The sequence below is a fragment of the Miniopterus schreibersii genome (genome assembly GCF_964146895.1).
Source record: "Miniopterus schreibersii genome assembly, chromosome: 21".
Lineage (NCBI taxonomy): Eukaryota > Metazoa > Chordata > Mammalia > Chiroptera > Miniopteridae > Miniopterus > Miniopterus schreibersii.
The window spans coordinates 11,691,141-11,718,372 of NC_138123.1; the positions used below are offsets into that span (position 1 = coordinate 11,691,141).

Below are 27,232 nucleotides of genomic sequence, written 5' to 3' on the forward strand. Positions count from 1 at the left end.
GCCTCCAACGCGCAACCGTCTCCACCAATGGGCGAGGCGCCTCGGCGCTCTGCTGGCGATGCCTGGCGTGCGCGCCGCCCCGCCCCGCCCCGCCCCGCGCCGCCGCCGTCGGGCGGAAGGAGCGCGGGGGCCGGTCCCACGTGGTGGGCAGCCCGGGAGCCCCGACTAGCCGCCGCCGCGCTCCGCCGCCCCGGGGTGAGCTCCCCAACCTGCGGACTGCCCTCCGTGCCCGCCCGCCGCGCGCCGCTGGAGGGCAGCCCCTTACCTGGGGGCCGCGGACAGGTTGGCCCCTACCCGGGGTCGACCAGGAGGTGAGCACCCAGCCTGGGGACGGCCGTGCGCCCCCGCCCGTGGCCCCGACCCCCTACCCGGAGTGATCCCCGAGGTGAGCTCGTTCCCCGGGGGCGACCGTCCGGCCCGCGCCCGGCCCTCCCGGGGTTGAGCGAGGGGCGAGAGCCCTCTGGGCTCGCTCCTCGGCGAGGTTCGGGGCTTTTGCCTGGGAAATAACGGGGGGGGGGGGGGGGGCTGCACGGGCTGTGCGCGCCCCTGCTAAGACCCCTGGAGGGCGCCCGGAGCGGAACTCGGCAGATTCCCGAAGGGTGCCTGGGCGTCTTTGTAGCCAGTCCTGCAAACACTTTTTAAGTACTTTGTAGCTGTGGCGATGGCTACAAGATAGTGAACTTACTTCTAAGTAGTTGTTAGGCGTTGGGCATTTTGACAACACACGAGAATGACAGCGCTGGGCTGTTCTGTTCTCTGTAGTTGAGTGAAGGAGACCATGCTCAGTGTAAGTGTCCTTCAGCCGCTGTTTGCTCATTCCGTGAGTTTTTTTGTGTTGTTGTTTTTTTTAAATCCTCACCCGAGGATATGTTTTTCCACTGCTTTTTCAGAGAGAGGGTGGGGTGGGGAGAGAAACATCATGTGAGAGACACATCCATTGGCTGCGTCCCGCACGCGCTCGCGGGGACTGAGCCTGCAAACGCGGTACTTGCCCTTGGCTGCAACCCAGCCCCGGGACCCTTCTGTCCGCATGCCAAGGCTCTAAGCACCCAGCGAAACCAGCCAGGGCACCCTGCAAGTTCTGAAGGCAAGTCTATAGGATTTCAGGGCCGATAGATTTAAAAGTGCAAGTGATCCAGCTGGAAATTCTTTAGCTTTGACAGTTATATATTAGAATTATGAGAGTATGATTTTTTTTTTTTGGTGTTTCAGTTGTCCAATTTTTTTTATTTACTATAATTTTATTTCAGTATTAAGTATCATGAAAAATTTTCTCTTGAAGAAATGACGTGTATTTTCATATGATGAAAATGGCTTAATCAGATGAAAGTTTCCCCTTTTTACTATGACTTTTAGGAACGTCAAAGCTACATTTACCTCAGTTATGTAGAATTATAGGTGGTTGGTATGTTTGCTTTTCTTCTTTGTTCATGACTTTATTGTATTCTGTATATACAGTCTTAATCGTGTAGCTGTACTTTGTAGAGTTTGGAAGCAATGTGTCTTTGTAAATTTATACATTTACAAATAAAGTTATAGTGGGAAGTTACTGTTGCAGTTGAAATAACAGGACTCCCATTGGGACCAGGTTTATACTATATTTCCTTTTCACTGGAAGGGATATTACTTTCTCTAAATACTGCTATTTATTTATTATTTTAAAAATATACCTATTGATTTCAGAGAGAAATCAATAGCTCTTTGAACTACTTAATGGAGCTGTTTTTGATACATGATCCATAGACTATTTTAGGAGATTTGTACAAAAACTTTTTCATCCTAAAACCATGTGTGAGTGAATCTTCCTTCACAGGTAATTTGATCACTGAGTTTTGCCCAGTTGAATTCACACACACTTACCTTTGAGGATGCGATCACAGGAATACTCGTACCTATGTGTGTAATCCATCTTCTGCCTGCTTTTGTCTGAATTTCCTCCTGAAAATTCTTGTGTCCTAGCAACTTATATATAGGTTTGTGCCCAACAATTCTGTTGATGTGTCTTAATTCATTGAAGGAATATATATATATGTATTTTGTAGACAATAAGATATGTAACATTTATTTTCCGGTGCCTGTTGAGCTTGACCTTAATGTAATTTTTTTCATTGCGTTATATTGTAGATAAAGTGTAGCAATGGCCGCTGTTTATTCGGGCATTTCCTTTAAGCTTAAAAGCAAGACAACTTCCTGGGAAGATAAACTAAAGCTAGCTCACTTTGCTTGGATTTCCCACCAGTGCATTCTTCCAAATAAAGAGCAGGTAAGTTTAATGTGAAACGTACATTTTTTTTATAACCTAATGATTATTTATGTAGATTGCATGTTGATGTTTCATTAACAAACTTTCTCTGTTGCAAAACCTTGGTTAGAATCTCTCTTAGGTTTGGAAACCTCTCTCGTGTTCCAAATTAAGTATGTGCATCAGTGAGCAAACTGGGATTTAGGTTACAGAAGCTAGGTTCTGAGTGTGTTGGGAGCTCCGTTAGTTTGTAAATCCGAAGTGACGTTTCATGTGCAACTGCTTGTTGGAACTTTGTTAAACACCTTTGGAATTTGATGAGTTGGGAAGTAGAGAAGCTGTAGTGTTTATATTAAGTCATTCCGGAAATGGATTAGGGACCAAGGAAGACATTGCTCTTTGCTAACATGTCTCAGTCTTATTTGGCTAAGTGTATTTAGATGAGCTCATGAGATTGGGTTCACGTACACCCATATGCTAGTATTAAAGAAGCCAGCACGAAATGTGTCGGAGACGGATTACACCTGCTAACGTGCTGATGAGGTAACAGTAGCATATCTAGTAGTTTCTAACACTGGCCGCACCTGAGCTTCTTGGCAGCTTGACAGCCACCTGACAAGTGCTACACGCGGGGAGATGAAAGGGGAAGTTATGGCCGGCGTTTTAAAAATTTTATTTTTCAATTACCGTTGACATTCGGTATTATTTTATGCTAGTTTCAGGCATATATCATAGTGGTTAGACAACCCTATAATTTACAAAGTAATCCCCCTCCCGATATTCCAAGTATATACCTGGCACCACACACAGTTATTCCAATATTATGGACTGTGTGTTTCCTATGGTGGTGTTTACATCTCCTTTACTATTCTGTATCTACCAGTTTGTATTTCTTAACACCTTCACCTTTTTCACCCGGTGTCTCAGCTCCCCAGCTGCCCTCCCCTCTGGCAGCCACCGCTTTGTTCTCTGAATCTATGAGTCTGTTTCATCGTTTATTTTGCTCTTTAGAGTCCACATAGAAGTGAAATCATACGGTATTTGCCTTTCTCTGCCTGACTTATTTCACTTAGCACAATACCCTCTGGGTCCGTCCACACTGTTGCAGACGATGAGATTCCATTTTCTCTTTCAAGGTCACGGCCGGCCATTTGATCAAGGCCTAAGGTCCCTGCTCCCTGTATCCTGCAAGGTTATTTTCCTTTCGGCGCCCGTCGCCGTTCGTGCTGTCATTGACAGTTCTGGTATCGTGAGCTGGGGCCTCACCACCTTGCCTCACGCTCACAAATAAGGAAACGTGTCACAGTCATGGGGATTACGCACGTCCAACCCTGCTTTTCATAAAGCACCTGTGCCTTCTTTTACAGAAGACTGGGTGTGTGTCTTCTGATGCGGTAAGTGGGTTTAGAGGCCAAGCTGCAGGCAGCGTGGGAAGCCAGAACACAAACCCCTGCCTTTTAACTCTGCAGTTTCACTTCGTTTGGTGGCCATTCTGAGCACCTGTTGTGCTTCTAACTGTAGACGTTTAGCATCACTACGTAGAGACAGGAGGAGAAACTGCTCGAGTTTCACTGGAAACTTTTTATTGGCCTCGTATGAAGACATAATTGTTTTTATTTTTTAATAGTAACCATTTTAAGGCATGAGGACATTTATGTAATATAATATTACCAAAGGTGCGTTTTATTATTTTTATTTTTTTGTGAATCCTCACCTGAGGATATTTTTGTCCATTGATTTTTTAGGGAGAGTGGAAGGGAGGGAGGAAGGGGGTGAGAGAGAGACAGACAGACAGACATCAATTGGTTACCCCCCGTACATATCCCAACCAGGGCCCGGGATCGAACCTGCAACCCAGGTACGTGCCCTTGGCTGGGAATCGAACCCATGACCCTTTGGTGTGTGGGCCGACGCTCTAACCACTGGGCCACACCGGCGACGGCCCAAAGGTGGGTTTTAAAGGAGAGTTTTCTCCCCGGCAGCTGGATTTGGTTGTTACGTGGAACGTCTCTGTCAATGTCCAGTGTTTTCTTCCCTCGGTAAATAAAATCACTTATTTTTCCAAATTTAGGTATTACTTGATTGGGCAAGACAGTCACTCGTTTCATTTTATAAGAAAAAGCTTGAACTGAAGGAAGACATTGTTGAGAGGCTCTGGATCTATATAGACAGCGTTCTGCACAGCAGGAAACTACAGAACCTCCTCAAGAGTGGGAAGACAGTTAACCTTCAGATTTCCCTGGCCAAGGTGAGGGTTTCTCCTGTTGTCCCGTGTGTGTCACCCGCATCCCTGCTGGTTTCCGGTCAGTGCTGGAGGCTTATTTGTTTTAGGGTTAATTATATGAAGGTGCAGGAAATGTCAAGGGAGGGGGGAAGGAAATAATACTAGAATGACAGTAATGACTGGTATCTATTGAATGCGTATTGTATGCTCTGCACTGTGCTGAGGACTTTGTTATTTAATGTTCAGGAAAGGCTTAGAGCTGTTTGACGAAGCGGTTGATGAATGCCTTTTTAATTGTAAAAGATTGCTAGCAAATGATGCGACTCTGTGATCCCCCTACCCCACCTTCCCATCTGCTTGAAGGGAGATCAGAGGCCAAAATCTGGGTAGGAATTATTTCCTCAGATTCTTGTCTCAAAGTGATTTTTTTGAAGCCTTGGATCAGAATTATGAACTCCGTTGTCAAAACCGAGTGTTTGAAAATACTCCGAGAGTAGCTGGTGACAATAAAAAGCACAAATAACAAGCACGTTGTATGTGCCAGGCTCAGAGAGGTTAAGTAACCTGCTGAAAGCCACACAGCCGGTAAGAGGCACAGGCTGCCTCGTTGCTCAGCCTGTGCTCTTCACCTCACTCTCTCGCCCTCGTGTGTGGAGGAAAAAAGCGGAAACCGGGGAAGGCTGCTGACAGAAGGATTAATCGAGCCGCCCGACGGTGCATAGGCTTTAGTGGTTCTTGAAATTACGTTCTAACTTGTACGTCACGTTTTAGAATAATAGACTGGTCACCACTCAAATGGGTTATTCTGAGTGGTCCTTTGGGAGAATGGGAAGAAAACCTTACAAAGTCTCTGTATGTTTGAAAAAAAGTCATATTTTAATATTTATGTGTGTTTTATAATTATATATAAAATATTAATTCTGTAGTACATGCACTCAGTGTGTAAGTAAATTATCCTCACCTGGGTATAAGTGTGGGAAACAGTTGCAGATGAGTTGTGTGCTCAGAAGTATTTAGAGATCACTGTAGCAGTGCGTTGGCATTTAAGTATTTGACATTTTTGTTTCAGCTTTTCCAGAGCCAGCAGTTACTTGAATGGAATTAATCACCCCTGTCATTGGGCTACTGACAGCTTAGCACCCAGGATAAATTTGATTCCCAGATGCTGTAAGGCCGGGAGCACGTCACTTAGCCCATGAGTGAATTTTGGAATCTGCCCAAGCCCTCCCCAATTCTGGTGTTTGTGGGTTTCAGAATTTTGGAAGCAGTACACTCTGGGTTTGCTGCACAATACGTAGTAACTGAAGACACTTTCTTTCCTCTTTCAAGAGTGCCTGTTGCTTTTGCTTTAAAAATAGAAACAGCATCACGGACTACAAAAATTTAATTTGGGCTACAGGATCGCAACCGAAGGCCACGGTCAACCGGCCTGTAGTACCTGAGCTGAATCGCAGGTTGAGGGTCTTTGTAGTTTAAGCCTGTAAAACCCAGCTCTTTAAAAGGGGACAGCAGATCTACGAAGGCACTGCTCTGCCCCCTTTTCCAAATTTATGTTGACGTGTGAAGGAATTAAAACAGGTTCAAGTTCAGGTAGATGATATAATTGCTTTTTTTATCAAGATGAGGGCAAGGAGTGAGTTGATGGGTTCTTTTGTATTTCTTGTGTATGTGTGTGGGTTTAGGGTCAGTAATGAGTTTTCTTTCTTCCTGCTCAGATCATAAATGAGAGAATAGCTGAGTTCTCTCTTTCGGGATCCCAAAGAAATATCTGTGCCGTGCTCAGCTGCTGCCGGGGCATCCTCTCGACGCCCGCCCTTGCTGTCATCTACACGGCCCGACAGGAGCTGATAGTGGCCTTGCTGAGCCAGCTGTGCTGGTCGGCCTGCAGGCAGCCAGAAGGAGCCGTGGTGGCCCTGTTGTTCGAGGTCATTCACCTGGCCCTTGGCCATTACCTCGTGATCCAGCAGCAGCAGGTCAACCCAAGGCGAGCCTTTGGAGAGGTGACTGGGCGTCTGCTCCAGCCCTGCCTGGTCCTCAGGCACCTACTCTTGGGGGGCACGTGGACGCAGGCCGGCCAGGGCCAGCTGCGGCCGGCGCTCAGCCGGGACCTCAGGACTCAGATCGAGGCTGTGCTCCGAGGTGGAGCTTTTCAGCCCGAGCTGCTCTCGTCCTACAAAGAGGAGCTCTTGGACCAGCCGCAGGGTGACACGAAGGTGGGGGCCATGAAGAACCTTCTAGCGCCCACGGACACTGTGATCGCCAAGCTGGTGGAGGCTGGCTACTGCGAGCCGCCCCTTCACGCTGCCGTTGTGGCCGGCTCGGTGGCCTTGCTGTACAAGCTCTTTCTAGACTCTTACTTCAAGGAGGGAGATCAGCTGCTCTGCTTCCAGGTGCTCCCCAGGCTGTTCGGCTGCTTGCGGATTGCACAGCTGCCGGAGGGGCCGGCACAAGCCCTGTCCGCGTCGGACTGGACCACAGAACTGCTGGTTGTGGAGCAGCTGCTCAACTCCGTGGCCAGCAACAACATCTACAACATTGCGGCCGACAGGATCCGGCACGGAGAGGCTCAGTTCCGCTTCTACCGCCGGGTGGCCGGGCTGCTGATGAACCATTCGCAGGCGTCCGTGCCCTCCTGGTTCCGCTGCCTCCGGGTTTTGATGTCGCTGAACCATCTGATCCTGGAGCCAGACCTGGACGACCTGTTGGCTTCAGCTTGGATCGACGCGGACGTCACGGAGTTTCGAACCAAGAAGGCCCAGGAGGCCCTTGTTCACACTCTCTTCCAGACGTACGTCAAACTCCGACAGGTGCCGCGGCTGTTTGAGGAGATTCTGGGGGTGATCTGTCGCCCGGCCGCCGAGGCGCTGAGGCAGCCGGTGCTGGCCGCGGGCCCCTCCACCGCGCTGTGCGAGTGCCTCCTGGAGTTGCCTCCCAGTCAGATCTTGGACACGTGGTCCCTCGTGCTGGAGAAGTTCCAGTCCCTGGTCTTGCCTCACTTGCGGGGCGATGCGGACATGGCCTGGAAGTCGCTGTCCCTGAGCTCACTGCTGCACTGCATCTTGTTCAACATGCGCAGCCCGGACAGCGGGACGCCCCTGCCGGTCGTCAGGCGGATGCAGGGCGCCATGGAGAGGATGCTCCGAGAGCTGCTGAGGCCCCTGCTGGGCCTCCTCCTGGACGCCCCGGGCCCAGAGCCGCCGCTGTGGCGACAGAAGGTCAGCGACGCGGCCCTGCTGCTCTCGCACACCTGGGCCCAGGTGGACACCGTGCTCAGTTTAAACTGCAGCCAGTATCACACCGCGTCTGGGGCCCCCGCAGGCGCCGCCCTGGAGGTCTCGCACCTCCCTTCGCTGCTCCCAGGCGTAGAAACACGCCACTGGAAGAAGATAGAGAAGATCACGGCTCAGGTCCCCTCTGTCGGCAGGTACTGCTTGGAGCAGCTCCACCTGAACAGGATGAAAAGGGCTTTACTGCACGTGGGCGTCCAGTCGGAAGACGCCCTCCGGATGCTGAGGGAGGCTGCTGCCTACATTCTCGGTTCTGGCAGAGAGAGCCTGACGCGGGGGACGGCCGCTTCCTGGGACGGCCAGGCGGGGACAGTGAGCGCGGCCACGTACCCTGTGGCACACTGGCATCTGATCGTGTCGAATCTCACGGTCTTACTACCCTACCTTGGTCCGGATGATGTGAGATACCTGGCCAGCGTCCTGCTGAGAACTCTGCCCGCGAGCAAAGCCCAGGAGGGCTCAGCAGATGAAGAGCCAGACATCACGCTCGAAGGAATATCCAAGGCCGTGCTCCAGAGCCCTCTCTTCCCAGAAATGCAGCCCCTCCACGCCGCCTTCCTCGTGGGCCTCACCCGGAGGTGCGCCGGCGCTCTGTGTGCCCGGAGCGACCCGGGGCTCCTCCGTCAGCAGCTGCCCTGGCTGTTTGAAGGGGACCCCGTGGATGTGGCTCACTGGGAAACCAGGTTTGCCAAAGTCGGCCCTGAGGGCGCAGAACCAAGAGGAGACGTTGCCCAGAACTTACTCTCCTTGGTCAAGCGCGACTTCCCCGTTCAGCTGGAGGAATCGCAGTTAGAGGTTCTCCTGGGGCTCTTGGAGGTCGCCTCTGCTCTGCAGCTGGACAGCCTCGCGGCCCCCTACCACGTGCGCGGGTTCCTGCTGCTGCTCTGCGCGGCCCTCGCCAGGCTGGGGAGCTCCTGCTCCCCCGCCCTGGCCCTGAAGTTTCTGACGACCTGCTACCAGCTCCTGGGTTACCTGCAAAGGGGGAGATGTGCCCGCTCGGTGCTCAAGGTCCTGCACGTCAGTGATATCTTTGAAATCGTGCTGACCTCGTTGTTCAGAGCCAGCCGCGGGCTCCTCACTGACAGGGACGACCCCTCCTGGCTGGAATTCCTCCAGGTCCTGGGGACGTTCCTGGAACAGCTGATGCAGATGCTCATCCAGGTGAAGCTCAGCCTGGTGCTCAATTTTGGGAAAATCGTCTCGTTCCTCTCAAGGTGCAAAGGGTACCCCGAAGCAGCCTCAGGCAAACAGTTGAAAAATCAGACTCCTCTGGGCCAGCAGCTCCTCCTGGTGTCTTTGACCAAGTTGTGCCAGGTCCTGGGGCCTTTCGTCAGGGAGCGGAAGCAGCAGCCGGACGCCCCCGAGGCCCTGCGGGGGCTGCTGCAGCAGGCGGTGCTGCAGGCGGGCGCCGAGCTCCAGCACGTGGCTCGCGGGGCCCGGGGCCGCCTGCCGCCCGCCTTCCTCTCCTCGGTCAGCACGCTCCTGGAGGCGGACGTGGGCCAGCACCCCGGGCCGGGGGGCACGGACACTCCTCCCGTGACGGGCGCGCCGCGGCTCTCCCACCCTGCCCTCTACCAGAGCGTTTACTCTCAGGTGCTGGCGGAGTTGCCGGCTCTGGCCAGAGACGCCCGGTCTTTCCAGGCCGCCGTGCAGTTTTTAACGCTCTTCCTTTTGGCCCCAGAGCTGCACCCCAAGGAGGATTCTGTTTTTACCGCCATGTTTCACTCCGTGAGAAGGGTTCTCGCAGGTAAGATGTTTTCTCTCGAGCTAATTCTGTATTCTAGAGCTTTTGATGAAAGCTAGCGAAACGGCCCCGCCCTCAAGGTGAGTTGCTGTCCCTCCCTCGTAGGAACAGGCGCTCGTTTCGAAAGGTCCACCTCGAGAGCAGGGAGAAAGCCTCCCTCCCGCCTCTCCCAGGCCTTTCCTTCCAGTCTGCGTCCTCTGCTCCCGTCAGCCCTCACCTCCCAGGTTCCCTGTGTTTCCCAGGCACGTAGCCTTCTAGGTCTGTTGTTTAGCACCCGGGCCTTCACTTATTTTGGAGATAGTTCTAGTGTATAGTTTTGAAATCTCTGCTTGTCTTGTCAGCTTTTATCTGTCCTGGCCCTGGATGGTCAACAAAGATCATTTCATTCTTATTAGTAGGCTCTTTGTATCAGATCCTCAGTGCCAGCAGTTGACCTAAGAACTATACAAAATCTGCCAACTTTCGAAAAATGACAGTGACTTAGTTTATATAGGGAACCTCATAAAATTCCTTGGGGGCAGCACCTCAGCCCCCTAGGTTTCAGTGTGGTACCGACTGTCATCGGCACCATGGGTGCTAATTGGCTCAGACCGAGACACCGCAGTGATCTAGGGGGTGTCACAGGACCACAGAGCTAGCCAGTGTCCTCGTGCATGAGGATTCCATGTGTCTGTCCCCCTGGTCAAAGGTTTATGGGGCAGATTTCATCCCCATCTGGTTCAAGGTGGCACACGCCACATTCCACAGCTAGCGTGTGTTTCTTTTCCTTTGGGTTGTTACTGGGGGCTGAGGCCAGTTAGGATGATCTTTGAGGGGAGGTTAGGGAGTCCGTCCGCCGGCCTGACCCTCAGAACCCATGCCAACCCCTCTGCTTCCCAGGGGAGAGGCTGTGATGGGCCAGGAGGAGCCACAAGCGAGCTCAGATCCGAAAGTGTTAAATGGGGCCTTGTGGGGAGTAAAGCGGCGGGCGCCTGGGCCGGCGCCAGAACTGAGGTGTTGAGGCCTGAACAGCGCTACAGTTGTCTCCCTGCCTTGGTTGTGGCTCCACTGGGCGGCTGTGGTGTAGCACGTTTGATCTTACTCTGCCAGCTACTCTCAGGGATTGGTGTTCACCTTCCCGGTAGAGGCTAAGATTTACTTTTATTAACACTTGTTACAGCGCCTAAGTGAGCGGGCTGAGAAATGGCAGTTGGTGGTCTGAGCCCTGGCCCCGTGCCCCTTTGTTAAACAGAATACGGAGTTCTCGTGTGTCCCTTCAGCTTCGCTTGTCGAGGTGGGCTCTGTGTCCTGACTCTGTTTCCCTGGACTCGTGCCGCTGACCTCAGGATGGAGCCTCAGTCAGGGTGGTCCGAATGCAAAGCGAGCCGCCCCTCTGCCCCCGCGGAGCATGGCTGGATGTTACCTCTGGGTCCAGGCCTCACCCCTGTGCTGCTTGACTCGGTCTAGGAAAGGGACCCGAGTGGTTAAAGGTCTGGGAGAAATGCCAAGTGAGGAGAAGCCCAAGGCTTTGGGCGGAGAGAGGGAGTGTTAAGGTGGCTGTGAACGACTGATGGGCCGCCGGCGTCCTAGGGTGATTCAGCTGTTTTACTCATAAAGATGACAGTAGATCCCAGGAGGCTGCTGATCAATGGTTCTCTCTCATCGATGTTTCTCTCTCTCTCCCTTCTGCTCTCTAAAACCAATAAAAAAAACATTTAAAAAAAAATGTCAGTAGAATAGACCTCCTTAATTCAGTTACAAAAACCATCATTTTAAAAAATGTTTCCTATACATGTGGAACTATATACTATTTGGAGATGAAGTATTGATTTATCTGATTAATTTAGTAAACAGATATTTATACAGATTATGGAAGTGACAGGATGAGGAATGCTGTGAGGTTGCCGGGACCGTGGGGCTAGAGGCTGAGCGCGTATGTGCAGGCAGAACCTGAGTAAGCGGTGGCCTCGGGCGGCCAGGAGGCCGGGCGGGGGTGGGGGGCGTGGAGATGGCAGGTGCGCTAACGCCAAGCCTTCCGCGTGGTCGACACTCTGCAGGCCCTCCGGTAGCAGCTGCTGCTGTTGTGCCCATTTCACTGGTGAGGGAATTGAGGCTCAGAAAGGTCATGAGTCTGGGGTCTTACAGCTTGCGGGAGACAGGGACCCAGATCTCTCACAGCTTTGTTCCCTCCGCCCTCAGTGCTGTACTTCGTAGGGAAGGAGGGGACATAGGAAGGTGCCTGGTGACGTGCAATGGTCTGATGGCTGAGACATGGCTGGAAGGATGAGCTGGGGCCAGATTGTAAAGGGCCTTGAATGTCCTAACTTTGGGCTCTGTTATGGGTCCCCGTGGGGCAGGGGACCTAGGGACACTGGGAGGGTCTCCTGCCTTGAGTGAGAGATAGCTGGCGGACTACACCAGGCAGCCCCCAGAAGCCTAGGCTTGTTTTCATCTATTTAATATGCCCATCTGTTTAAAAGTACCAGCACACCCCTGTAACCCTGCTGCTTTAATAAGAGAATTCTCCCCCCCCCCCCCCCCAGGCTCCTCTCTGCACCGGGAGGGAGGCCCCAGGCTGGGGCTGTTGGTGCCCTGCCCTGGGAGCATTCCCATGCCCCCGAGCGGTGGCTTTCAGTGGCTGCTCTAATTCATCTCGCCTCCCCTTGTCTATCCCGTATTCCACACAGATCCTGCAATCCCGGCTCAGGTAATTCAGACTATCGAGCCTCACTTGGGAGCCTTGCTTTCCCACATGCTAGAGGCCGGGACGACAGAGGACTTCAGGATGATGGTGCATCATATTCTCCAAGGGCTGGACGTCAGGAACGCGTGGAGAGCAGACCAGCCGGTGGGTTGCCCTTTCCTCCCTCACCTGGCAGGCGCACTGGTGGTGTTAGCTCAAACGGGAAAACGTAAGGTGCTGTGTCACCCCTAAAGCCGGACTCACACACCAACAGAGGCTCGAGGCAGAGAGGGAGCTTACGGAGGCAGCTCTGGCTCCTGGAGACCTTGTGTTTCCGGGGGGAGCTTTTCCCAGTAACAGCTGTGCTCTTACGATGTTAAATACTAAGTGTTACATACTCAATGTTACATGCTCAGTGTCACGTGTAGATGCGTAGAAAGCTAAATCCTGCCCATCCTTAAGACCTTTCCCATCGTACCTTTTGAAAGTTTTTACTTGTTTGGCCAATGGCCCGGATCCCGTCTGAGAATCACTCAGGTGAGCAGGCTGCCTTCATGCGCCTTCATTCATTCGGCGGCTGCCGATAAAGCCCCGCCTTGCCCCTGGCTGTCCCGTGTTGGGGCCTCTGCGTGGAGCCCACATGCTGGCGTTCGGCCTCGGAGTGGCCTGAGCGCTGGGCCGGTCACATGTCCTCTGCACAGGAGGAAGAAGACCACAGAGCCAGCTGTCACGGGGCCCGAATTACAGGCCAGGTTTTCTGGTCCTGAACTTTCTCTGCCTCCCAAGTGGCTTCTTGACTCTGGATTATAGTCAGCGCAGGGATTGGACTTTGATTTGTGGGGGGAGGGGAGCTGGAGAGGGTACTTTAGGTTAGAGTCGGGCAGCAGAGGGACCGCAACGCCTCCTCTATGTGCGCTCGAGGCCGGGCTGGACCAGGGCTGGCTGCTCCGTCACCTGCAGCACTGGGCCACCTCTGGAAGTTTCCCTGTGTGTGTCCGCAGCATGCTCGATCCCTGGCTTTGAGAAGGCCTCTGGGCTTCCCTTCAGCCAGCCAAGGAAATGCAAGCCCTAAATTCCTGTTCAAAGCAGCCGGGTAGTCAGAGAAGAGTCCCGGAGGAGGTGGTGAGACGCGAGCCCAGCGTTTAGAGATGGAAAGGGTTTGGGTGGGGTGGCTGGAGCTGGGGCACGTTGCTCTGGAGAGGAGGAGGGTGGTGTGGGCACAGCACAGTCAGCAGAAGGCGCGTTTACATGAGAAGGTGGCGGGCAGGGGAGGTGCCAGCGGGCAGTCCTCGGCACGTGGACACATCCCGAAGGTGGGTGGGGGAGGGCGGGGCAGCGGGTGGGGGGCAGTGTGCACAGGGGGGTGTGGTGTCAGGGAGTCAGAGGGGCATGTGTGGGCTGTGGGTTTGCCGTGTTAGGGGAGGGAGAGGGGCTGGTGCTCGTCTGAAATTGATGGGGTAAAATGCCCAGCATGGTCAGACGCTCACTGACACGGGCGCTCAGTAAAGTTAGTCCCCTTCCCGCATAGTTCCCATCTCATGGTTTAAAACCATCACCTGTAAGCAGGTTGTTTACTTTGTGTTTCCTTCTGGCCCCTCCTCTTATCCGTAAGCACCTGCAGTTCTTGCAGCGGCTTCCTCCCGACACTATCTTGACCGGACGGAGTCTGTAGTTAGGTTGCTGTCTCCGTCTGTGGCCGTCCAGACTCACACATGTTGGTTTAGTGAGATGCTGTTGAAAAAACCTGTCTTTGCCCCAGTTCTGCTCATCTTAGTCATTTAGACCCTGTTTGGTGGCAGAAAGAGCCTCACCCCGGGGCTTCACCCAGCGGGTCTTGCCCACGCCCCCGACACCTGGGCTCTAACGGGCTCTGTGACTTGAGCACCAGTGACCGCCTCTCCCCAAGCTGGCCTTCTGAGAGGCTGGGTGATTTCTGCTAAGTCTTTTCTCTTTTTTTCCTTAGGCTATTTTGTCGGCTGTTACACTGATCAAGCTGCTGCTGAACTGCCCGTTGAGCGGAGAGAAAGCGAGTCTGTTCTGGCGGGCGAGCCCCCAGATACTCACGGCCCTGACGGTGGGTGCTGCACCTCGACCCCCCTTCCCGCCTGCCCTTCCCTGGTTTTGTGCACAGTGTTCAGGGGCTGACCATGGCTGCAAGCTGGGTGCTTTTCCGCCCGGGCGTGTGCTGCCTTTTGCCTGTCTGCACGTGTGGAGGTCTTCGTAGGTGTGGGTGTAGAGGAGGTGTGAGGGGGCCTTGAGGAGCATTAGGAAGCATTTGCTTTTTTATGCTGGGCGACAGTGTTGGTTTTAATGGCATTAACATCCAGGAGGTCACTCATCAGCTCTGGTTGTAACTTCTTCCTGGGGTGCAGGGCCACTGCCTCCGCTGGGCTGGGCCAGGCCCCTCCCGACGGGAGGCAATGGAAGGGCCGTGGTGACCGTCGAGGCTGCTGTGGACGCCTCTTTAAATGAGGTGAGATGAGAAGGAATTCTGGAGCTCGCTTTGTCCCCGCAAAATGTAGTGGCCGGGTCAGTGCATCCGTTCATTGTAGGGTGTGTGTGTGTGTGTGTGAGTGCGATTAAAGTCTGCAATACAGCGAGACTACACGGCTTCACGGAATGGTATAGTAATGTTGCAGATAGATGGCCGTTACAGTCCCGCCCATTGTGCTCTGGCACCTGGTGACGTGCGCAGGGGTCGCAGGACTTTTTGTTTCCCTCGAACAAGAGCTGACTTCACGTAGGGACTCTCAGTGTCCCTGTCCCCTGGAGTCTGGTGTCAGTATCGCACTTCGGTTCGAAAGATCAGCATCGGCTCTACCGTAGGTCCCGCCCTAATGCCTTAACGTGGGCTGGTGCAGCGGAGAGAATGCCCTGGGGCAGCATCTGCTAGGGCAGAGGGGCTGAAGGAGGGGCTTACTGTTCTCTTTTGTTCTTCAGTTTTGTTGCTTTGTGGTTTTCCTGGGAATCTGCCCCCATAGACGAATCCCATCTCCCCAGTGTGTGTGGCACCAGGGGGAGGAGTGAGTGTGTTGGGGGGCAGGCAGAGTGGGAGAAGAGCGGTCGAGTGGCTCACGAGCAGCGGTGACTGTGTGCGCGGCAGGTCTGCTCTGATACAGACACCAGGCTAGAAATGGCGTAGATAAAGCTCAAGGGCAAAGCACGGAGTTAACGCAGCTCGAGCGCCCAGGAGAAGGTGAGCCTTGTGAGAGACAGGCCCTGGGGGCCTCGGCAGAGGCGCTTTACCGATGGCCGCGCAGGGAGGGGGGTCGCAGGTCACACGGTCATCTGGGGGAGACTGAGCCACCCCTCATCTCGAGTCTGTTCTCTCTGCTCTACAACAATAACTGAACGTCTTTAACTAGCGCTGATTGTTAGGAAATGTAACAAGGGACGTTTATAGACGTGCAGAACTAATGGTCTTTTTGGGAAGATATCGTTGCGTGTCCGATGTGAAGTTTTATTTTTTTGAGAAACTGGATAAATCAGCTCGGATAAGAAATTACTTGTCATGTAGATGAGTCCAACAGGAGGTGTGGCCGGAATGACCAGGTCCATGGTGGTCGGCCTTGGAGACGGGGCGCTTGCCTCCTTGTGTCTTCAGACTGCCCACTGGCCACACGGGTGCAGCTGGGACTTTGGACATCCTTCCTTACGTCACTTCAGCTCTGACCTGTGTCTGCTTCGGTTTTTGCGTCGCGTCTTCGGAGAACCGCCTTCATTTTCTTCCCTTTATTCCTTCTTGTCCTGTAGCTGCAAAACCGAGAGGCGTGTCAGGAGCAGCCTGTGCCCTTGGCGGTGGTTGAGCCCATTTTGGACGTGCTGGCCCTGCTGCTGCGGCAGGGGGAGGAGGCCATCAGAAACCCGCACCACGTCAGCCTGGCCTTCAGCATCCTGCTGACCGTCCCCTTGGACCACCTGAGGCCCCTTGAGTATGGGAGCATCTTCTCCAGGGTGCACAACGTGCTCTTCGCAGTCCTGCAGTGTCACCCGAAGGTGAGCAGGGGCCAGGGGCCCGGCGGCCTTTTCTTTGTTAGCAGGGTGGTTTTTGTCTCCAGAAAGGCAGGTATTAAAACTTCACTATTGCAGGATAAATAAATAAAATGATTTGCTAAGTAAACAGTTGTCCCAGTAGTTTGCAGGGCCCCGGAGTGGCTTCCCAGGCACAGAAGCGCTGACCTTCCTGTTGGGCTGTTGGAGTGAGTTTTTCTTTGTTGGATCTGCCACTGAACAATGGTTGTGGTCTTGCTATGTAAGGAAGCTCATTAGAATTTACTCTGTTTCTGCAGGTCACGTATTTAAATGCCACTCACTTGCTTAGCTTTCTTCTTGGGTGTGTCGTTCAGATGGGTAGAGAGAGCAAGGCATCCTGAATTCCAGTTCTTTATATGTTGCCTTTTAAATTAAATTGATGCTAGAAACATATGCCTCATAGAGAAGATTCCAGCATTGAGCATTTGCTGTGTGTCCCATTTCACTGCCACAGCAAATTTAAGCAGTAGGTGGTCATCCCATTTCACTGAAAAGAAACAGAGGCTCAGGGCAGCTAAATGATTCGGCCAATGTCCTCCAGCTAAGTCTAAGTCTCAGGTTCTAGACTGGATTTCTCCGGCCCATGTTCTCACTGCGCCTCCTCCGCACACGGGGTGCAGGGGGCTTGTACGCCAGGGTGGAGACCCGTAGCCACAGGCACGTTCACACGGGTTAAGAGTTTTAATGTTCTGAGGTTAGAGACCTGCTAGCGGTGCAGTTTTTCAGACGTTCATTCTCTGGCAAACTAAGCGGGCATGATCCTGGGCCCCGCGCCAGTGTCTTCCTCACTTAACACGTGCCTCTGGCCCTGCCTGTGTTGTCCGCGTCTTTGTTGTTACGTCTCTCTGCGGACTGTTAGGGTTTTACGCGACCATCCCGTGTAAATGCGGTAGCATCAATTACAAACTGAAATCGCGGTTCCCGCGGAAGACGTGGGATTTCACGCGGCCGAGGAAAGTCGCGTCAGCTGTGCAGGCCTGCAAGACCAGTAACAAACGCCGTTCAGCAGCAGGAGGCTTGAATGAGAGCTGACAAGAACAATGGCGTGGAACTGCAGTAAGGGGTGACGCCACTAATGGCAGCTGCTCACCCTCAGGTTGCCCGTGGGGCAGAGAGGGGAGGCGGGGCCCCGTGAAGCGCATGGTCAGTGTTGGCTGTGTGCGTACTCCGTCTGAGTTGATGAAAGCACCGGGCTGGCGTCTGCTTAGGCAAACGCTAATGGGATGGACACACGAAGTGAACCCAGGGGCCCCAGCAGAGCACCGAGCCGGGTGATCGGCAGCTGGTGCTGCTCTAAGCACTTTAGCTGTTGTAGCTATTTCCTTCTCACGACTGGTTATTTCTGCAGATGTGGAAACAGGCACAGAAAGGTTGGGTGATCTGTCCAAGAGCACCTATTACGCCAGACTGTGAACTCAGATATCCTGGCCCTGGATTTGTGCATTTTAATCCTATGATAGCAGAGGATTCACAGGTCCTTAGATCTGAGGGAGCTCTGGAAACTTGTGCAAAAATAACCTCTTTCTGAACACAGTGCAAGAGCAGATAACTTGATGGAGAGAATGCGATGTTATGAATCTGGTTGGATAAGTTAGCCCCAAGGAAAGAATTCCGACACTGGATTTATTGTTTGTTCTTTCTAAGAGTTAGAGCAGTGCTGTGGGCGGGATGGTCATCGTGGTGGGCACGTTCTGCATTTGCGCCATGTAGCACGGTGACCACTGGCCACGTGTGTCTTGACCAATTGAAATGAAGTCTAGGAACTATATGACTAGGAACTGAATTTTAATTGATAAGTAGCCACATGTGGCTTGTTTGTGGCTGCTTTATGAGACAGTGTGTTGTTCTGATCATGACCTAAGGGGGGTCGAGTATAAGAGAGGCATGTTTTATAATGTTCATGTTACTTTCCAAGATCAAGTCCCAGCCAGCTCTTTTCATCACTAAAAAATGAGAAGTTTTGATACTTATTTTAAATGGATTTGCTTTATGTAATCTATTTTTCCAGTGCCAGTTATATTTATTTATTTAACATATCTTTATTGATTTCAGAGAGAGGAAGGGAGAGGGAGAGAGGGATAGAAGCATCGGTGATGAGAGAGTCATTGACCGGCTGCCTCCTGCACCCCCCCGACTGGGGATCGAGCCCACAACCCAGGCCTGTGCCCTGACTGGGAATCGAACCTGGATCTCCTGGATGCTAGGTTGATGCTCAGCCGGTGGGCCAGGCCTGGCTGGGCCAGTGCCAGTTACATTTAAATACATTGGCTATTGTTCCTTTTATTATTTAATAGCTTACAGTAGGAGACAGATCTAGCACATTCTGAACTAGGATTGCCCCATTGGGTCCTAACGTCCTGCAGCGTGGGAGCCCTGCCTCAGACCTTAAATGTTAAGAGTTGAGTAAGGCAGGTGGGTGAGCAGTTCCCCAGAAAGTCCGGGCAAAAGAAGCCGCCACAACTGCTCTGAGCGTCCCGATAGGTGAGGTTAGGGAGGAAACCATGAGCTCCTTTAAAGAGAGGCTGAAATAACAATTACTTTTATATTTTCATCTTCTTTCGTCTGTTTTTACCACAGGTAATGCTGAAAGCCATCCCTTCTTTTTTGAGCTGCTTTCACAGGTTGGTGATTTCAGTCGTGCAGGAAGGACGGCAGAAAGAGAAAGGTAATTCGGTCACCGCATCAGCTGCACGGTTTCAGATGCGTTCCTTTTGCGGTGTCTCCGGCCACATATGTTACTGAAAATAAAACCACCCAGTTGAGTTTAAGAGAAATATTCAGACCATCAAATGCATACTCAAAATAATTTTTTTTTTTTTTAAATCTTCACCCGAGGGTATTTTTTCCATTGCTTTTCAGAGAGAGTGGACAGCGGTGAGAGAGAGAGAGAGACAGTGATGTGAGAGCCACACTGATTGGTTGCCTCCCGCGTGCGCCCCAGCTGGGCCTGGGGATCGAGCCTGCAACCCAGGTTCGTGTCCTTGGCTGGAATCGAACCTGAGGCCCTTCAGTCTGAGGGCCGACGCTCTAACCGCTGAGAAAACCTGCCAGGGCTGGAAACTATTTTTAAAGCAATTTCAAACTGTCACAGTGTTTACTATATCAGAACAGCGAATGTGTTTGATAGGTCCTAATCGAGATAGTTCTTTTTCTGGGTGGGGAAAAATAGTATCTAGGTTCAGGAAATATTTACGCTCATATAAAGGGGATATAAGAGCGACTGCAGTTCCATTCTTGGCCTCAAGCACTTCCATTCTAATGGGGAGATGACAAAGGAAGGGGCAGGATGGGCCTATCTCATTTTATAAGAGGGGCAAGTCCCTCCTCATTTCATTGTTCCGGCCCGTCTTGGCCAAGTCCTGTGTGTTTACCAGGGAAGCAGGCTGCCACACGGCGGGAGCATAAATTATACGTACAGCTTGTTTTCCAGCCTTGAAGTTTGTTGATTCCTGCTAAATTTCTAACTTGGGGATGGATGCTCATTCGTTAAAAATTTGCATATAAAGCGAGGCTGTCTGTATTGCGCTGTTTCTAATTTGTGTGGCGTGGCGCGGCCCAGCCTCATGCCCGACGCTGTGCGAAGCGCAGGGAGAGGGTGTGCGGCCGGAGCCCTGGGGCCTCAAAGGAGGGGCGTGTAAGTCAACTTGGCGTCAGGGGAGACCCTGGGCCGTGGCTCTGGACTGACTAGAAATACATGAGCAGCTCTTAACTCCTCCCCCCCAGTGTGCGTCAGTTTGATAGGTACAGACTTGTAGATGTGAGCCGTAACTACTTAAACCAACTAACTTTTGAGGAGAGGGAAAGGGTATAGCCTACACTGCCCTATAATTCCCACATTATTCCGCCCGGTTTGGGGATTAGTTGGGGATTGCACGGGAGGGTGTTTGGCTTTCTCCCGTGCCTGGTGCAGAGGACGCCTCGATGCGATACTGTGAATATATTAGGAGCAGGATTGGGAAGCGGGTTCCAGGCCCCGTTAGCCTCGGCCGGCTGGTGGTGGCCAGCTACAGCTCCGTGTCGAGGCCGCTGAGGTCACGGCTGAGCTCAGCAGGGAGGAAGCCCTGCTCTGGCTCGTGTGGGCTGCTTGACAGGAGGTGGGAGACCCGGCGCAGGGGAGCCCCGGTCCCAGCTCACCAGGCAATGGCGCGGAGCCCTGGTCCCACCCGGCCACAGGCGTGTCCTGCGTGTCGTCGAACGTGTGTCCTTTGTTCCGAGGGGACGCAGGGGCACGTTGCACGTGCGGGGCTCTGTGCTACGGGGCTCTGCTGCCTTCACGTTGGTGCAGCTCAGTCGTCTCCCATCTGCCAAGACTCGGTCCTCTGGAGTGTCAGTGGCCTGACCGAGGAGAATTGTAACCACTCGCTCTCTTCCGGTGGGTATCTGCTGCACCCTGTAATAACCGCGCATTAAGTCGCGCCGTGCTGCCAGCTGCATGTGTAGGCTGAGCGGTCTCCAAGGAGAGAAGCAGCCGCGTGTATTACGTGTTAAAGTGCCGCACGGGAGTGCACGCCCGCTTTAAGTAGCCAGCGGATGTTAACAATTTACATAATTTCATTGATCTAGAAAAATGGCACGAACACAAGATGCTCGTATGCGCAATCAAAGTCTTAAGAAAGACGTCGTACATTCCGAAAACCAGGTTTATTAAGGCATGATAGAGGAGTAAAACTGCGTGGACGTGAAGTAGACAGCTAGATGCACTCCGATAGGCGACTGCATGCAGGACACCTCCCCCAAGTCAAATACAGAATGTCTGCCTCGTCCCCGAAGGCGTCCTCTTGCAGTGCGTCCCCCTTGGACGCCAGGCACCCACTGGTCTGATCGTCACTGTATCTGTTTGCATTTTCTAGAATTTATGGAAGTGGGTGTATCTGGTGAGTGGTGAAAGCGGGGCAGGTGCTCTGGCCTGTGCCGGGCTCCCACCTGGGCTCCCACCTGGGCTCCGTTGCGCCGGCCCCGGGAGCCGGTGACCTGGGCTGTGGCTAACGCCTTAGGAGTCTTGATGGAGCTCTTGACCTGTTGCAGTTGTTAGGGGGTTTGTTCAGGAGGGTCTGGATGGCCCTCGCACCTTACGGTGGAAAGAACTAGGAATCAGAAGCAAGTCTGGGAAGACATACGTATGTTATATATGTATGTACATATCTGCCTGTAAAAGAAAAGTCCTACACAATTTCTGAAACATAAGGAGACAACGACATAATTAGGCCATCTTATCTTTAAGGTTATAGGATGTCAAAAACCAGTTTTATCTCCTTTTTAAGTACAACAGCTGTCCTAGATTTCATCCTAAAAATCTCGGTTATTCTCACAGACTTAGAAAAACAACCCTGACTCTTGAGTATTTTAAGTGTTCTTCCCTTTGTTATGTAGATAAACATTCAGACACATTGTGTCTCCCTCATTCCGTCTGCAAAATAAGCTGTTTAAAGAGTGTGGGGGGAAACGGAAGGTTTAAGTATAAAGTAGGAGAGCCAAAGCTCCTGGTCTTGAACTAACGGGTCTGGAACCTCTGCTGCGCAGGGGGCGCAGACGACCTGCCGGCGGTCCTGGGGTGCGCGCGCCTGGTGGAGAGAATGTGCAGCCACATCGCCGCTCAGGCCGAGGACTTCACGGTGTTCTCTCCGTTCATGGTGGCCCAGTTCGTGACCGAGGTGCAGAAGGTAAGTGAACTCGGGGCCTGTCCCCAGCGCTCCCACCCGGAGTCCTCTGTAGCTTCCCGACCAAAGCGGCAAGCGCCGTTTTGGGCCCGCCCATCCTGTCCTGGCAGGTGTCCCGCACGCCCCGGGGTGTGGGCCCCACCCCTGCAGGACTAGACCAAGTGATGTCCAAGGGGCTGCAGCTCTGCTATGTGGAAGGCCCTCAGTAACCGTTAGGTCTCTCTCTCTCTCTTTTTTTTTTTTTTAAAATTCCTCACCCAATGGAATCTGCAGCTGAGGTCCCTGCCCTTGTCAGAATCGAACCCAGGACCCTTCAGTCTGAGGGGTGACGCTCTAATCACTGATCCAAACCGGCCAGGGTATGTTAGGTCTCCTCCTTGCCCAGCACGAACCTCGGGGCCTCTTCAAGAGTCTCTAGTCTCTTGAATAATCAGGGAGGTGAAATGCTGTCCGGGTTCAAGGATGGGCGCTCTCACGGGACCAGGCTTCTTGGTGCGTCCTGGGCCCCTCGGCAGCAGGAGTTCACTGATCTGTACCCATGGGGTCCGGTGTGCATGTGGCTCAGCCGTGCTCAGGCCCTCAGAGTGGATGACATGGTGGCTACACCAGCGGAACAGTGTTACAACCACCAGTGAACCCGTGACGCTGGAGATGCCGCATCTTCAGGGGCCGTTAGGCTGACCAGAGGACAGCCTCACAAACATTGGTGGCTTCAGGTTCCTCCTGACGCTGCTCAGGAGGAGTCCGTCACCACTAAGTAATTGCAGACCCACTGGCCCCGCTCACCTCAGCCAGTGGAGATGCCTGTCATGCCTGGGCACTGGGCGGGTGGTGGGCAGGGGCCACACTGTGCAAGGCAGCCTGGCCCGCGGGTGCGAGCTTGGTCCCCACCAGGCCCGGTGTGTGTAAGCACTGGGGCAGCAAGCCAGGACCCTTCCTATAGCCCTTGAATGAGATGTGGGCTTAGAGTCTGATTTCCTTGGAGTTATTTACCATTTTTATAGAATCTTGATATTTCCCAAGCCCTCGAGTCATTAGTACGTAGGCGTTTGCTGAAGAAAAAGCTGACATGATTTTCTGTTTCGCTGAAGAAAGAGACACAGTGATATCACGTAACTAAGGGTCAAGAAGGGAGGCACGAATTCGAACCCTGAAGTCATTGATTATTACTCTGAGATTTACGTTATGAAAGGTCTCTGGTGTTCTGGCCTCATTTGTGTCTAATTTATGCTTATCAGTTATTTTTTAATTTTTAATCCGGAAAGCCCAAAGGCCTTGGGAATTATCTAAGACTTTAGTATCCCAGAGTCCATTGGCAGGAGAGCCTGTGTTTTCTCTCTCGTTTGTTTTTCAATTTAGTAATGCAGAAAATATGCCATATGCATTGGAGCCTTCCGCTGAGACAGCCATGAATCTCTCTGGACCAGACAGACATGTTTGAGATTAATTGCTGCTGGACAGAAAGCACAGCTAAGGAATCCTCCTTTGCACTCCCCCGTGTTTCTGTGGAGTGGGCGTGGGTGCAGGTCTGTCAGCAGTAGGAACAGATGACCTGGTGGGACCGTGTCGTTTGGAACCAGCAGCGACTCCTGCAGATCTCGGTCCCTCCATGCAGCCGTGCGTCACGGTGCAGGCAAGGCAGGGAATTCCTTTAGGGTCACTTTTCTCTTTTACTCGCAGATCAGATTTACAGCTGTCCCCCGATGAGAACTTAGAGCAGTGGTTTGTGCTGTTCATCCCGCCCAAGGTTCTCTTAAACCGCTGAGCTGTTTTCATCTATTGGGCAGTGATCTCAGTGTCGTAGAAATTGACTTTTTTCTCTTGTTTTGTAAATAAATCGCCTGAAACACAGAGATGCGATGGCCGTGTGGGTTTGACACCTCCGGCCCCCTGTTGCCCGGCGGAGCTCTCTGCTCTGGGCCACGCCGGTGACGCAGCATCATCCACGCAAACGGATAGTGACGAGCGTGGCTTCAGGCCTCAGCTCTGCCACTGCCCAAGTCCCTTCGCCCCTTTGGCCTTTGGAAGTGGAATTATTTGCTTAGTGTGTGATGGCTGCATGAACGAGTGAGCAGTCAAGTTAAAAAGCCCCCACTAGTAAGATTGAGGACTTTTTTGTTTTTTCGTTTGTCCTTTGTTTTATTTTTTTCTTTGCCTCCCGGTGCCTGACTGTGGAATCCACAGACAAGGCAGTGCTCCTCCCTGTCTGGAGTGTTTCTATTTATAAAACAGTGCAATTTAAGATGATCACCTGTCACGGTTTTTTCGAACGATCATGTGAAAATGATCATGACTTTGAAGAATAGCATCCTTTCAGTGACAGACACAAACGGCCTCTTTAGGAATCTGCCTCCCAGTGGTTGCCGTGGCGACTCAGACTCCTCCCAGTTAATAAGACACCTCCTCGGGGAAGCTGTGGTTTGCAGAGAGGCCTTGTGGTTTGCAGGTGACCTCTTGTAGGTCATCAGAACATTAGTAAAAATGCAGCCGCATCCCAGGCCTCCCAGCTGGGACCTTTCGGCTGCTTTTGTTTTCCACTCCTGGGCTATTCAGACCCTGCTCAGCGCCAGGTTCAGCTGGAACCTGAGCAGCTGTCCCAGATGGCACGTGGGGCCTGCTCTCCTGGCCTTTCGTCTGGCTATTAGTCTGAATCTCTGATCTGAAAGTTTGTGCGTGATATCCAAGACGGCCGTGTCAGAGCTGGACTGCCCAGGCCCCTGCCGGGCTGCAGATTTCAGTTAACCCAGAATCTCAGGAAAGAAATCGGTCCTTTAGGCACAGGGACCAATCCAACTACTCGGGGCAGTTAGGAATTTAGGGCCCCTTGTGCTATTGCTGAAATATCCATTAAGTGGTAATCAAATCACATGTGATACTGGGTGGTCTAATGTGATCTAGTTGCTAATGCAGGCCTGGCAGCGATGTTTGGACAGTGTCAGAGCCTGCCTGCTCCTGGCCTGTTCACCCGGCCGCCCTGCTCCGGGGGTAGGTGGGCTCAGTCGAGGAGTAAACACCGCTTCTGGTGTGATTGCACACGTGGAAGAATTTAACACAATGTGCAGGCGGCTCTTACTATGATTTGTAAACGTAGAGTCCAGTTTTTAATGCCCCTGGTAAACACATAGGAATCCTGTGTTTATTTATTCAGAGCTATCCCTATGATGTTTTGTTTTTTTTAATATGTTTTTATTGATTTTTAGAGAGAGAGGAAGGGAGAGGGAGAGAGGGAAACATTGATCTGCTGCCTCCTGCACATTCCCTACTGGGGATCGAGCCCACAGCCCAGGCATGTGCCCCGACCTGGAATAGAACCGGCGACCTCTTAGTGCCTGGGACGGTGCCCAACCAGCTGAGCCACACCGGCCAGGCTACCCCGTGATGTGTTATTCCAGGTTTTTGTTCACTTGAGTTGGCTTCTATTTCCCCAAAACATAAACTTGTAAGGTGTGAAGATCCAATGATGTAAGGTGTGTGCAGAATGATACTTGCAAGGGGATATCTTTTCTCCAGTTGGAGGCAGACGTTGGAATTCCCTGTCAGGTCTCCGAGGGCCTGGCCCCTGCCCCTTCGCCCTCACGGAAGGATGTGTCCTTTCCCAGGTCACCTTGTACCCGGCGGTGAAAGGCCACCTGCAGGAGGGCATCTTCCTCATCTTGGACCTCTGCACCGAGTCCGACATCCAGTTCCTCCGGGCCTCACTGCCGCCCGGAGTCCGGGACGTGTTTAAGGAGCTGTACAGCGACTATGTGAAGTACCACAAGGGGAAACACGAGGGGGAGAGGAGGTACACCGCCTGAGGCCGCACCCCAGAGGCCGTCCGAGCGACCCGGAGAGGGAAAGGCTCACGCCTTCTACTCAGCACGAAAGACGTGGAAACCCTTTGGGATTATTTAATATTCATACCGTATTTTACAGCCATGTTTTCAACACTGAGTATTTTTTAACGTATCTTTTTATGAAGTAAGTACTGCAATAGAATCCTGAAAATACACCTTACCACGAGATGAATTCAGTCAAAAATTGCTGAGCCCCTCTTGTGGTCACTCCTGATGTGGTTCTTGCCTGGGTGCCGCCCTCTGCCAGGAACTGTGCAGAACTTGTTTTTTTAGTTGGTGCATGGGTATGTTATTAGTTAAGTCCTATTTAAATATCTCTGCCTTTTCTATTTCTCAAGTAACATGGGAAGTGTTGAAATGCCACTTTTTCTGGGTCTACCTTCCGATGGATCTGGGAAAGCCGGAGCCTCGAGGCTCAGTGTGAGCTGCGGGGCCGCCCTGGGCCGGCTGTCCCTCTGAACCTGCCGGTGAACGGCCTGCTCCCTCCTCCTGTTTGTCCTGCTGCAGCTCTGGGAGCCTGTTGTAGAGTGTTTTTTTGCTATTCTAAGAAATGCTCTTAATTACTTTTTTATTATCTAAGCCATGTATTTCATTATAGCAACCTCAGAAAATAAAACTGGAAAAAAAAATTTATGTATTTAAAGGGGGAAAAATTTATAAAACAATGCGTTTCAGCGGCCTACACAGCCTGTGTGCCCTCCTCGGAGGACTGTTTTGTCCCTTTGATGGACACACATATGTATGTAGTTGCCAAGTTGGATCATAAATGCAATTTTTTTTGTTCTAGTCACCTAACTTTTTCCCCCTGTGTAAAAGTTCAAGAACATCTTTGAGTCTGTAAAGGCATCTGACATGCTTTCTTAGTGGCTGCGTAGTATTCCCTTGAACAGCTGTAGCTGTTTCATGTCATGAACCCCCCGGGGTTAGATGACAGGATCTTTCTAATTTCCCTCCACAGCCGGGGCTTGTAGCTGGATACAGGATGAGTAACCATAAGTTACCTTGGTGGTCAGAAAACCCTGTCAGTTTTTAAGGATTTATATAAATGTTGCCAACTTGCCCTCCAAAGAGTATACTAATTTATTTTCCCACTAGTGAATCAACTTTAATGTTACCGATTTTCTTTGTTTTATGTTTCCTTGATGGCAAAATGATACTTGGTTTTGAATTTCTTTACTTACTAGATTATACATTTTCTTTTAAATTTTTTTTTAATCTTCACCCAAGGATACGTTTTTATGGATTTTTAGAGAGAGAGAAACATCAATCAGTCGCCTCCTTATGCTTTATAGGAAGCCGCTCCAACCAACCGAGCCACCCGGCCAGGGCACTTACACACGTTTTTTATATTTGCCGTTTTTTATTATATAAATTATGTTGTGTAATCACGCTCCTTATGTAGTGTTAGCCTGTTTCTTAGTTGGGACGTTTGCTTTTCTTCTTACGATCTTTGTGGAATTTGTTTTGGCATTCTCTCCACACCCCCCTTTTAGTAAAAATGTCAACTTAAGTTATTTGGAGGATCATCTCTAAATAAAAGGCTTTTTT

General features: G+C 51.9%; 1 protein-coding gene across 2 annotated transcripts; it reads left to right on the forward strand.

Moving 5' to 3' along the window:
* The first annotated feature begins 98 nt into the window (after positions 1-98).
* Positions 99-27,232, forward strand: URB2 (URB2 ribosome biogenesis homolog). 2 transcript variants are annotated; one of them, XM_081124108.1, is made up of 10 exons: positions 99-311; positions 2,125-2,263; positions 4,314-4,490; positions 6,182-9,500; positions 12,164-12,324; positions 14,123-14,233; positions 15,913-16,155; positions 18,769-18,856; positions 21,712-21,851; positions 25,448-27,232. In XM_081124108.1, exons 2-10 carry the CDS (start codon positions 2,138-2,140, stop codon positions 25,643-25,645), a joined length of 4,563 nt encoding a protein of 1,520 aa, XP_080980234.1. In that variant the 5' UTR covers positions 99-311; positions 2,125-2,137; the 3' UTR covers positions 25,646-27,232. The 2 variants fall into 2 exon arrangements, with proteins under 2 accessions (XP_080980234.1, XP_080980235.1); XM_081124109.1 differs by having other exon boundaries at positions 297-385.